The sequence below is a fragment of the Salvelinus alpinus genome, chromosome 30 (assembly GCF_045679555.1).
Source record: "Salvelinus alpinus chromosome 30, SLU_Salpinus.1, whole genome shotgun sequence".
Lineage (NCBI taxonomy): Eukaryota > Metazoa > Chordata > Actinopteri > Salmoniformes > Salmonidae > Salvelinus > Salvelinus alpinus.
Window position 1 is genome coordinate 33,040,923 of NC_092115.1, and position 13,444 is coordinate 33,054,366.

At 41.2% G+C, this 13,444-nt stretch overlaps 1 protein-coding gene across 1 annotated transcript; it reads right to left on the minus strand.

Moving 5' to 3' along the window:
* Positions 1–10,032: 10,032 nt before the first annotated feature.
* On the minus strand, positions 10,033–12,614 carry LOC139559965 (zinc finger protein SNAI2). The gene is made up of 3 exons (XM_071376462.1): positions 12,397–12,614; positions 11,547–12,068; positions 10,033–10,983 (listed from the first exon to the last, which is right to left on the minus strand). The coding sequence occupies exons 1-3, from the start codon at positions 12,473–12,475 to the stop codon at positions 10,802–10,804; spliced, it is 783 nt and encodes a 260-aa protein (XP_071232563.1). The 5' UTR covers positions 12,476–12,614; the 3' UTR covers positions 10,033–10,801.
* Between the last annotated feature and the right edge of the window lie 830 nt (positions 12,615–13,444).

The window sequence follows — 13,444 nt, forward strand, 5'->3', positions numbered from 1 at the left end:
CCTTTGCCCTTCCGGTCTCATTTGGTCCAGTTTTGCCTGTCAAAAACAGAGTATGTCTACGTTTATCGTCCTTATAAAACACAGTTTAGCAATCTACTACTGACTCATCTTTGACAGAACAATAGGCTATCTGACGATTTGATTGATCATTTTCATATTTCAGATAGGCCTAGGGTGGCTACTGGCAACATGTCAAAATATATGCAGCTGTAACATCGCACTGAGTTTAATATTATGGGAAGAAGATGTAACATAGTCTGGCAAATTTATTACAATATTTGTCAGGAAGAACAGGGCTACCAAGCTGGCAACGAGCACTCTGCAGGCAGGCTGCACTCCAAAGTGATGGCTCAGTGCAGAGAAAACATGCTTTCCTTCCGACTGTATGATTTTGCTTGGTCTGGACTCCAGAAAAGTGACATGGTATACAGTACATTCGGAAAGTTTTCAGAACCCTTCATTTTTTCCACATTTTGTTACGTTACAGCCTTATTCTAAAATGGATTTGGTCCTAAGAAGTTGTTTAAATCGTTTTTTACACTCATCAATATACACACAATACCGCATAATGACAAAGAAATGTTTACAAATGTATTTAAAAAAATAATAAATAATAAAAATAAAGAACTGAAATATGACATTTACATACTGTAAGTATTCAGACCCTTTACTCAGTATTTTGTTGAAGCACCTTTGGCAGCGATTACAGCCTCGAGTCTTCTTGGGTATGACGCTACAAGCTTGACACACCTGTATTTGGGAAGCTTCTCCCATCCTTCTCTGCAGATCCACTCAAGCTCTGTCAGGTTGGATGAGGAGCATCGCTGTCCTCGTGCTCATAGACCTTAGTGGTGCTTTTGACACCATCGATCACCACATTCTTTTGGTGAGATTGGAAACTCTAATTGGTCTACATGGAAAAGTTCTGGCCTGGTTTAGATCTTATCTGTTGGAAAGATATCAGTTTTTCTCTGTGGATGGTTTGTCCTCTGACAAATGAATTGTAAATTTTGAGTGTTCCTCAAGGTTCCGTTTTAGGACCCCTATTGTTTTCACTATATATTTTACCTCTTGGTGATGTCATTGGAAACATAATGTTAACTTTCACTGCTATGCGGATGATACACAGCTGTACATTTCAATGAAACATGGTGAAGCCCTAAAATTGCCCTCCCTGGAAGCCTGTGTTTCAGACATAAGGAAGTGGATGGCAGCAAATGTTTTACTTTTAAACTCGGACAAAACAGAGACACTTGTTCTAAGTCTCAACAAATAATGAGATCTTCTGTTGGATCTGACAATTAATCTTGATGGTTGTACAGTCGTCTCAAATAAAACTGTCAAGGACCTCGGCGTTACTCTGGACCATGATCTCTCTTTTGACGAACATATCAAGAATATTTCAAGGACAGCTTTCTTCTTAACATTGCAAAAATCTGAAACTTTTTGACCAAAAATGATGCAGAAAGCTAATCCATGCTTTTGTCACTTCTAGATTAGACTACTGCAATGTTCTACTTTCCGGCTACCCGGATAAAGCACTAAATAAACGTTAGTTAGTGCTAAACACGGCTGCTAAAATCTGTGATCCTATTGCTCCAGTGCTAGCCTCTCTACACTGGCTTTCTGTTAAGGCTAGGGCGGATTTCAATGTTTTACTGCTAACTTACAAAGCATTACATGGGCTTGCTCCTTCCTATCGCTCCGATTTGGCATACCTACACGTACGCTACGGTCACAAGATGCAGGCCTCCTTATTGGCCCTAGAATTTCTAAGCAAACAGCTGGAGGCAGGGCTTTCTCCTATAGAGCTCCATTTTTATGGTAAGGTCTGCCGATACATGTCCACTGTCTCGACCTTTAAGTCTTTATTGAAGACATCTTTTCAGTAGGTCCTATGATTGAGTGTAGTCTGGCCCAGGGGTTTGAAGGTGAACGGAAAAGCATTGGAGCGACGAACCACCCTTGCTGTCTCTGCCTGGCCGGTTCTTCCTCTCCATCCCCTCCTGGAGGACCTGAGCCCAAGGATCATGCCTCAGGAGTGCCTGGCCTGATGACTCCTTGCTGTCCCCAGTCCACCTGGTCGTGCTGCTGCTCCAGTTTCAACTGTTTTGCCTGCAGCAGTGGAACCCTGACCTGTTCACCGGACGTGCTACCTTGTCCTGGACCTGCTGTTTTTGACTCTCTCTCTACCGCACCTGCTGTCTCGAACTCTGAATGCTCTGCTATGAAAAGCCAACTGACATTTATCCCTGAGGTGCTGACCTGTTGCAACCTCTACAACCACTGTGATTATTATTATTTGACCCTGCTGGTCATCTATGAACGTTTGAACATATTGGACATAACTATTCACCCCCGCAAAGTCAACACTTTGTAGAGCCATCTTTTGCAGCAATTACAGCTGCAAGTCTCTTCGGTTATGTCTCTATAAGCTTGGCACATCTAGCCACTGGGATTTTTGTCCATTCTTCAAGGCAAAACTGCTCAAGCTCCTTCAAGTTGGATGGGTTCCGCTGGTGTACAGCAATCTTTAAGTCATACCACAGATTCTCAATTGGATTGCGGTCTGGGCTTTGAAAAGGCCATTCCAAGACATTTAAATGTTTCCCCTTGAACCACTTGAGTGTTGCTTTAGCAGTATGCTTAGGGTCATTGTCCTGCTGGAAGGTGAACCTCCGTCCCAGTCTCAAATCTCTGGAAGACTGAAACACGTTTCCCTCAAGAATTTCCCTGTATTTAGCACCATCATTCCTTCAATTCTGACCCGTTTCCCAGTCCCTGCCAATGAAAAACATCCCCACAGCATGATGCTGCCACCACCATGCTTCACTGGGGGGATGGTGTCTCGGGGTGATGAGAGATGTTGGGTTTGCGCCAGACATAGCATTTTCCTTGATTGTCAAAAAGCTCAATTTTAGTCTCATCTGACCAGAGTACCTTCTTCCATATGCTTGGGGAGTCTCCCACATGCCTTATGGCGAACACCAAACGTGTTTTCTTATTTCTTTCTTAAGCAATGGCTTTTTCTGGCCACTCTTCCGCAATGCCCAGCTCTGTGGAGTGTACGGCTTAAGGTGGTCCTATGGACAGATACTCCAATCTCTACTGTGGAGCTTTGCAGCTCCTTCAGGGTTATCTTTGGTCTCCTTGTTGCCTCTCTGATTAATGCCCTCCTTGCATTAAGTTTTGGTGGGCGGCCCTCTCTTAGCAGGTTTGCTGTGGTGCCATATTCTTTCCATTTTTTAATAATGGATTTAATGGTGCTCCGTGGGATGTCCAAAGTTTCTGATATTTTTTATAACCCAACCCTGATCTGTACTTCTCCACAACTTTTTCCCTGACCTGTTTGGAGAGCTCCTTGGTCTTCATGGTGCCGCTTGCTTGGTGGTGTCCCTTGCTTAGTAGTGTTGCAGACTCTGAGGCCTTTCAGAACATGTGTATATATACTGAGATCATGTGACAGATCATGTGACACTTAGATTGCACACAGGTGGACTTTATTTAACTAATAATGTGACTTCTGGAGGTAATTGGTTGCACCAGATCTTATTTAGGGGCTTCATAGCAAAGGGGGTGAATATACAGTATATGCACATACCACTTTTCCGTTTTTTATTTTTTTAAACAAGTTATTTTTTTCATTCCACTTCACCAATATGGACTATTTTGTGTACGTCGATTACATGAAATCCAAATAAAAATCCATTTAAATTACAGGTTGTAATGCAACAAAATAGGAAAAACGCCAACGGGGATGAGAACTTTTGCAAGAAACTGCTTTTATAATCTTTACCTGGTACAGCCAGAAGAGGACTGGCCACTCCTCAGAGCCTGGCTCCTCTCTAGGTTTCTTCCTGCCTTTCTAGGGAGTTTTTCCTAGCTACCATGCTTCTACATCTGCATTGCTTGCTGTTTAGGGTTTTAGGCTGGGTTTCTGTAGAGCACTTTGTGACATCGGCTGATTTAAAAAGGGATATATAAATAAGTATGATTGATCGATTGAATAAAGACCCATACATTTAGCTAGATGTGTCTGGGGGTGGTTTGATTTGATTTGATATATAGTGTGTTTACCAGAGACAATGTGAAGAACTCCAAGCAGGCTGTCATGTGCCTTTTACTAAGGAGTGGCTTCCGTCTGGCCACTCTACCATAAAGGCCTGATTGGTGGTGTGCTGCAAAGATGGGTGTCCTTCTGGAAGGCTCTCCCCTCTCCACAGAGGAACTCTGAAGCTCTGTCAGAGTGACCAATGGGTTCTTGGTCACCTCCCTGACCAAGGCCCTTCTCCCCCGATTGCTTAGTTTGGCCGGGTGGCCAAGTGCAGCATTTATTCCAGTTCAAAATAGTTTTCTAAAATACTTTTGTTGTCAGATTGTTCTGCTTTCCCCTCTACATGTAATAATTGCTCAAGGAGCACCCTTTTTTTTGTAAGACTATAAAGGTCTGTGCACGGCCCTGGGACAGGTGAATGTAGACCGTTTGACTGGACATTTACAGTCCATGACCAGACATAATCTCTTCTAGGAAACTCACATGTCCAGCTAACAAAATGGACAGCCAAGATAACTTCATAAATGGTCAATGTGAAACAACCAATGTTAAAAACATCCAGGAACATGCATGATTTTTTTATCTAAAAAATATGCTATGTAAGAATCACAATCCAAAGCTCTTGGCACCTGATACAATTCTGAGGTCCAATGATTTCATGCTGGTCTCCAGGGCTGGCGATTCTCGAGCTCCCACACTATTCTGTTTCACTATTTACCCATTAAGTCAAGAGAGGTTATGCTGTAACATGTGTGTCTCTGAACAGCTGTTCTTTGATGTTGGTACCTGGGACTTGGCCGGGGAGCCGGGGACTGGGACCTATCCCCAGGGGACCTCCACAGGGTTTTGATCCTGCTATTTCTATAGAATAGCAAGAGTCACTCTGCATTTACATTTCATCCATATCCACATTTATACTTAAACAATGATAAATTGCCTACCGCCCATATGCTATGTTGTGTTTGGAAAGCTTTAGTAACTGTTTAGCCTACGTCTGATAGGCTATGACATTCATACACCTTTTTAAAATGAATATCTCTAGGTATCTCTAGGTAACATTAGCTCATTGTGAATCTAAATCTAAACACATTCCCAGCTGCCCAATGTTTTGCTGTAGTGTAGCTGTGCATGCTGTTGCCGTGGAATGGAGTGGAGCACCACTTATCAAGTGGTTAGTGGCCAGGCAGCAAGGCAGTCAGGCATTCAGGCAGTTCTCCCTAGCCCTGATTCATCATAATTAGGTCACTGGCTTGGCCTCCCTCCCCTCCCTCCCTAGGGAAGCTCTCACATACTCCACAGTGCCCCAGCCCCACCCCTATGCCCCTGAAAATGTACGGTCAGGTTTGTGTTCAAGCAGTTACCCACATAATCACCGCTTGAAAATAATGATGATGGACCCAGAGACGTGCTCAGAAATCATGTCTATTGCTTCATCGCAGCAGCAGACGGATGTAAACACCTCAAGAATAATTTGTTTCACAAAATGACCTGACATATTTTCCTGGGAAACAGCCGAACTACTCTATAAACAACAGAACTACTCTATAAACAACATAGCAGATGTATTGAGAGTAAGACTGTCTATTTCTCACAATTAGTTTTCATTTTACATTTGGAAATGAGCTGATGCAATTATAGTGGTAAAAGTCACAACAGCTGGTGGTGTCGTCCCCTGTGGGTACTGAACTAGCATACATACATACATTTAGCAGGCATACTGTATCACCTACCTGTGGAGAATACATCATTGTGAAGCAACATTTACTCTAGCCTGTCTAATGGCTCTGTTGGTCAGTATTTAAATAGTGTATAGGCATACTGTGGAATGGCCTACCAAAAACATTGATTGGAGTTGGAGGAAGTTCACCTTGGAAGATCCCAGAATAAAATTTATTGTGTGCCCTTTGATCTAAAAGTTAACTTTATCAACTAAACACAATGAATACTACTGAATCAGCTGCTCTTGGGTATTTTGTGCAATTCAGGATTTACCATTGAGAGGGGATGGTATATCCTACAGGAGAAGATACTGGGGGAATATCAATTGCATACTCCTCGCATCCTCTCTCCTCGCCTCCTTCTCTGAGAGGAGAGAGGAAACGAGGCGTATGCAATTGAGAGAATCCCGTGTCATTCTGATGATATTAATTCTAATTGATTGAGCGGCATGTGATTCAGGTTGTCACAGTCACATGATCACATGATGATCAGACCAATTTGGCAAGGCTGGGGGGGGGGGGGGGGGGGGGGGTTACGGATGTTTTGCAAGTCTGTCTCACTGTAAAATATCCGACTGGGCACAGAAACACTGCAGTTTACAGACGGAAGAGATAAGAACTTTTGTCACAACCAAACATTTTAACAGTATTGTCAGATACCTTATCGTCATCACACTGACCCTTTTATTACCCTTTATACAGCCCAACATTTGCTTATGAATTATTTCTGAATAATCTATACAGGTCTCATAAAGGGGTTTATGAAGGCTTCATTAAGCCTTAGTAGTTGTAATTTGTCATTCGACCCATTTAACATTTAGAACCTAAAATAGATATGAGAATCCATCGCACAAGATCCTCATCGAAACACCACTACCCATATAATCTATAGCTATAACATTGAAGAATAAGTGTTGGTTAACTTAGGGCATGTTTCAGCTCTGTCAAATACTCCAAGGTCACAAAGGGACATGTTGTTTACTGAAATGTTGTCTTATCTTGCTGTAGTCATGAGATGTTACGAGGAAATACAATCAACTAGCTAAGTATGATCACAAGATCTTTTGACAGCTGACCTCTGTTCGACTCAACTGCAACTTGGAAATACCAGAGTAGACGACCATTGATTTGAACAGCCTTGCTTTTCATCGCTTCCAAGTGTTCCCTTAGCGCTTCTCTAATGACATGTTGACCCAAATTATTCCTTGACCTGGTTGTAAGGTGCATCACTCTCCTTTCACAATCAGGGATGTGCACATGCAGGTCAAATTAGTTTGTCCTTTTGTTTCTTAAGTGTTTATACACCCAAAAAATACATGGCTAATACAGCCAAAATACAGAATGTTTCAAAATGTTCACCTATTTCACAGCGCTAACTTGATGTGTATGTCCACATTGAATCAAACTCATGACCACCTAGCCTACTACATTTCTGGTGGTCGAACAGTCTAAGGAACCAAGACATGTGGACCACTTTAAGCAGAAAGAACTCAAATGTAGCACAACAAGTCATCCATCCAGTCATTTGGAGAAGATAGTGGAATTTGAAACGACAGAGGGGGGGGGGGGGGTTGAGAATCATCTTTAACAAGATGTGTGAGGTCTATAAACAGGCCAGGGAGGCATCCCTGCAGGCGGTCATAGGGATCCGAGGAAACACAATCAGGCCATTCTCCTGAGCCAGGGTTTGGAGAGGAGCTGGTAGATCACGCTGTGGCTGGCGGGACAATCAGGCCTCAGAGGACACCCTTAACTCTATTTGTTCCACTTGACAGTCATAGAGGAACCATACTCCCCATTCACTGTTAAGTCAGCAGGTTTCAAAGAATGTGCCCCCTCACATCTACATGTATTTGACTATCCCCAGCAGTCAGTGCTCTACATTATGTGTATGTCCGTGGCAATACTAAAGACAGTGAATACAGTTTCTAGTTCTTGTGTGGTGTCAGATATTTTGTGTTTTTTGTGTACAATAAGTGTTATGTTTAAGAAAATGACATTCATTTTTTATTGTATAACCTACCTACCAGAACAAACAAATAATATACCGTAGATGGATGTCCAAACTAACAATATTTTAATTACTTGAATGTTAGTTCAGAAGTTATTTAGAAAACACCTAATATCAAATGGATTCAAACTTATCATTCAGAGAGCATGAATAGTCAATTTTCTTCACTATTGTCTGTTAGAAAAGATACATAAAGCACTCCTGCCTTTTACATCTTCAGGTTTGGTAATTATACACAACGGGATAACGATTAACAGTTGCCACCTCACACAAATATTTGATTTCACAAGTTCCCATAATACAGTAGCCATATGAAGCCAAACAAAGGAGACACCTCTTCTTCTCCTCCTCTTACTACCACCATCACTGCTAAATAAAATATTCATGCCAGGATGAAAATCATTGCATGTTCTTTTCAAATCGGATAAATCAGCCAGGCTTTTAATAATCATTGTAATAAAAATAAATGGAAGGCACTATTTCACAAGAGAAGGAGATGGCAAGTTATGGAAATTCAACATTGGCATTGCGTTAAGTAGAAAGAAACCTCATGAATCTCTGAAAGAAACGAACAATGTTCTTATCTTATGGGTGCATTTCGAGTATAACCAAAAGCAGCTGATTCATGAAAATTCCTTGGGGACACACCTTCCTCCAAACCTTTCATATACAGTACATTAGTGATATTTTAACATGAAATCATGACTATATGGTTCACATAGTTATAAGAGAGTCACATGTGGTTTATGTATGTGCCTGCACCTGCCTCTCTCATGGTGAGGTCTGACAGAAAAAGCCTGGAGCCACCTGGTCCAATCAGAAGTCCAGGAGAGAGCACCTGGAATAGCTTGACGATGACTCATATGTACGGATCAAGAATCTACCTACAGGGAAGATCAGCTCAGGAGCCCTTCAGAATGAGCCAGGAAGGAACACAAGTGTCTGTTTGTCAAGTCAGATCACTCAGGTCAGCAGCTTTTGGGCATTACGGAATATTCTCTCTAGTCTAGATTATACCACACTGGCGTCTGTCTGTTTTTTAGAAATAGTTTGCCTTCTACTGTATCCTTTTAGGCATTGCACTTTTTGGAGTGATTTAAAAAACAACATTTAAGCCTATTGTACAACATACTATAAAAGACTACAAGATGTAGCCTGAGGAAGTCAGTTTTAATTCTTGATGGCACACATCCCAGAATCCTTGCAGGTTGTCAAAGCAATGCAAATCCGGGGATTGGGTGGAAACATATTAGAGGGTAGAACTATAACTTATTCCAGTGCCTCTGCAGTGATTGCTGTGAATTAACCATTCAGTATCAGACCTCAACTTATGCATTAGAAGGAAGACAGATTGAATCAGTTTACTGCCTAGAAGCATTCACCACACGTACAGAAGCCCTGTTTATACCTGCCATTAACATGCATCCTTCATCCTGATCTTGTCCTGCTCTTGCACTTCTAAGATCTGATCAAAATCGGTTCACAATGTGTATTTTAATCATCTACACCTGTCTAAAAATGTGGGCATAATCAGAATTGTGGACAAGATATGGATGAAGGACGCATGTTAGAACCAGGTATAAACAGGGCTAGAGAGAAAGACAGACAGACCTCTGAGGGATTGGTCGATTAGGATTACAATAGATAGCTGTCCACAAGAAATAAGCTCTTCCATTTCAAAAGTAAGATTGGCTGCAGGCAGGCAAATAAAGGGCTGTGCTCCCTCAAAGGGTGTAACAAGTGAGTGCTGATCAATATAGCCAGCATGTGTTAAATTTCAAGTTTGTTTGATGTCTGGACAGGTTCACAAGGAGCAGGTTCAGCCTTGAGTTTGGGTTGAGTCATCCTTCATTCTTTCTACACCTCTACCATGGAATGAAAGCAAGAAAGCGGACTGGAGCAGGAACCTGACTTCTGCTGTGTTGTATGTTTAACTTTGAAGCAATTTGAAAGTTACTATATGAAGTTGACAGACTACAACTCCACAGACAGGTTGTTATCATAGTAATGTCAGGCAAGTAGTTTCAAGAGAAAGTAGTAAAAACATTGCAGCTTGTATAATGATACATGTAAAGTCTGCACATGATACATGATGTGATGGATTTTAGTATATTTATTGGATTACTAATCTCATAAAGTTGAATTAAGAAGATGTTTCATGACACCTTTTCTAGAGTACCCAGCGTACGTACGTCATCATGCCATACCCTGATATTCACAGTCCTTGCACAGAAAAATGAAGTCAAGCATTTTACAAACATTTTATGAATCTTTATTTTAAAAGCATCTCAAAAATATTAAAATCATTTATTCAGTATCACAATTCACACTGTCAAAAATACAATCATCTCAGTCACACTTACATTCAAATATATAAAAATATAAATGAAAACAATTGTTTTAGAAAAATAGTTAATTGCCAAGTCAAAGTGAGGCACTTGGTAAAAGTATTGTTATCTGCTGGCAAAACAGTTACTGTGTGATTGAGTTGTAATACTGTCACCCTAAAAATTGTCTTTCCACTTGTTCCTTAAGTTATGATGGCTTTAAATATTCCATTGACTGTGCACAGTCCGTCTCTATCGTTTGTTACCATACACCATGTGGAATACCTATGTGGTTTCTTAGAAAAAAGAAAAATATTATGACATAACCGGAAATATATCCTCTGAGAGAGATTGGTCAGAACATCAAAATGTTTGAGAAGGCACATTATTTCAAATCTCTCCACTTCTCAAAAGTACATGAAAAGCAATGACTGTAAGGTACATGGTATAACAAACATAAAGTTCAACACTGGTTGCAATGGCAGAAAGATACTGCTTAAAATGAAAAGCACATGACAGACAGAGCATTTGTTTTTACACTGAAATGAAATGGATTGTTGGTCAGTCAGTAAAAGAGTGTCTTGCATATTTGGTTACAAAGCCTCAGTATGCAATATCCCCTGAACAGTTCTTGAGGACTGGAAAGTACCAGAGGTCTCTGGTGGTGGCACTGTATCCCAGCCCAGCAGTCTCAATGTACTACACAACAACCAGATTCCTCATGCTTGTGCAGAAGAGACATTCTGGAGAAGGTTTTGGAACAGTTCTTGCATTGGTATTTTTTCACATCCGAATGGGTTTGTAGGTGAGCCCTGAGGTTGGACCTGTCCGCAAAAGCCCTACTGCAATGGGGGCAGGAGAAGGGCTTTTCTCCTGTAAGAGGGGAAAGGGAAAGAAATGTGTCAGTATTCACAGGCGGATAAAAGATACAAACTGACATAGGCCTAATAATGTAGGGCTATTTGCTCCATAATCAACTGTAATAACTTAACTAGCGCATGGACTGATAGTTACTCTTATGTTGCACTGTAAAGGTTAGGAAACACTAGAGCCAAAATCGTTCTTCCCTGACATTATGTCAAGCATGAGATATGGCTTGACATAAAAGTCCAAATCTTTTACTTTTGTGAAAAGTTTAAACCAGAACATAGAATGTTGTACATCATGGAACTTCACAGTCTGAAAACCACACCTTTAACATAAGTTACCACATAACATATAACTGTTTTACACAGGCATTGCAATGCACTTTGCAATATGTATATGATACATACATTTAATAAAAACAGTTCAAACCAGTTATCATAAATGATATATTCCATAAACTGTTGCACATAGTTATCCTAAAACGAAATAGCTGCATGGTGGGCTATCTTCAATATTTCCAAGTAGACTACTGTACAGTAACGGCACTCCAAACCTTTATAGCTACTCACCAGTGTGCGTTCTGATGTGTCCCTGAAGCAACCACGGTCTTGAGAAAGCTTTGCCACATATTTTACAGACACAAGGCAAAGTGTGAGTTCTGATGTGCATTTTTAGTGCTCCAAGACTGACGTACTCCTTTTCGCAATATTTACAACTGAAAGATTTCCTCGTCTGAGCGTCGCAGTGCAGTTGCTTATGCTTCAGCAGTCCAGAATACGTGGAATAGGATTTGTTACACAAACTACATTGGAATTTTTCTGCCTCCACTCCATGAGGATCTGTAAGTTTGGTAAGCATCCGGTCGTCTTCATCGCTCCTGGGGCTCTCGGAGCCGCTGTGGTCTTTGGATGAGGTGTCAGAGAGCGACGAGGGGTATCCAGAAATGGGAGAGAGGTCACTTGGAAGCGGAGATAACGGAAAACTGCTTGTAGTCCATACTGTGATAGGGTTGTATGCGACCGAGCTAAGGATCTCCGGTTGAGGAATGACAGGCAATGGGAGGCCTTTGTAAAGATACGGTGAAATAAATACTGAAAATAGAAACAAAATCATACATTTAGGTGATTAAAAATAACTTCACCGTATAGTAATAATAGGCCTATATATGTCCATGTATTATTTATTTTAAAAAGAGCTGAATAACATCCCCTCATTGAAGAGCACAGATTAGAAAGTTACAAAGTAGCAATAACTTTGACATGGAGATGCAATGAAAGTATGAATCCGGATACATTTCAACTATGTATTCGGAAAATAGCCTGGCCGCTGTCAATTTGTAAACTTGTAACAATTTAGTTGCATGTCAGTGTAATCCACGCATCTGTTGAGCGATGGATTTAGAAAACGTATTTGCTTTACCTGTAGGGCTTTCCAGCTCGCTATAATTTGGCTTCTTAGAGGAGTTAATATGTTTCTTGACAAGAAACGATCGTGGCATCTTGGAAAATAAATGTGACTGAAACTTTGGTATAAAACTTTTTTGGTAAATATAACGGTCCCCTCAGGGCGCGACAAATCACTGCAGAGACGGAAATCCTTAGTGCATACGCCAGTGAAGTGTCATTGTAGTGCAGAGAGCCCTGTTGTAACAGTACAGCAGGCAGCAGTAAAGAGCTGTAAATACTCCCTATCAGGTGCATGGGAGGAGTCTCCCAAGACTCCTTTACATGTCAGGCGTCTTCAAACCAATTAAAACCACGTACATTTGTAATGGGCGGAGTCAAGACCCACCCTCTTGGTAGACAGGTGTATTTGTGTGTGGAGTGGGGAGTGGGGAGATTTGTGGACTAGTGGTGGTGGTGGTGATGGTGTTTGGGCTTGTAGCTGGAGACAGCTGTGATATAAGGATACATACCAGTGCAATCGTCGGAATGTGCAGGTTGTTGGTAATGAGCGTTGTGTGTTGCATAGCTCAGAAGGCATGACAATCGATAGCCTGTTCAATGGCATGGAGGACTAATTTAATGAGGGATATAATTGTAAAAACACATCTGCATGGTATTAAATGATATTACTTCCTATGTGCTACACAGCATACACACATGTTTGATTATTTATTGATGTATACCCTTTCCCCAATCCAGTGACATGTAATTTATGCACAAACAGGGGATAGTGGAAACCAACTCCATTACTGTTCACATTGTCATTGAATGGGATTGTCCTCAACGAAGCTTCCTCTGATGTCAGTGTGAATGCAGGTAGTAAATCATACATTTCCTTGTCAATAATCCAATAAAGTATTCTTCCTTCAAATGTCAATCTAACTAGTTGGCTTTCAAGGTCAGTCTGAACAGCATAATTACATTTACCTCTGTCTGCTGAGCCTGCTGAGCGGAGCCTGCAAAGGAGAAGGAAATGTATCACTCTACGCCCCCTTGTGTCCAGTTAACTCTTTGCAATGGCA

What these genes read in the sequence shown, in the direction of transcription:
- LOC139559965 (XM_071376462.1), bottom strand. Translation starts at nt 12,475, where the DNA reads ATGCCACGATCGTTTCTTGTCAAGAAACATATTAACTCCTCTAAGAAG. An exon ending in CGAGCTGGAAAGCCCTACAG is followed by an intron (nt 12,069 to 12,396) that starts GTAAAGCAAATA and finishes TTCTATTTTCAG; the next exon opens with TATTTATTTCACCGTATCTT. An exon ending in ACACATCAGAACGCACACTG is followed by an intron (nt 10,984 to 11,546) that starts GTGAGTAGCTAT and finishes CCCCTCTTACAG; the next exon opens with GAGAAAAGCCCTTCTCCTGC.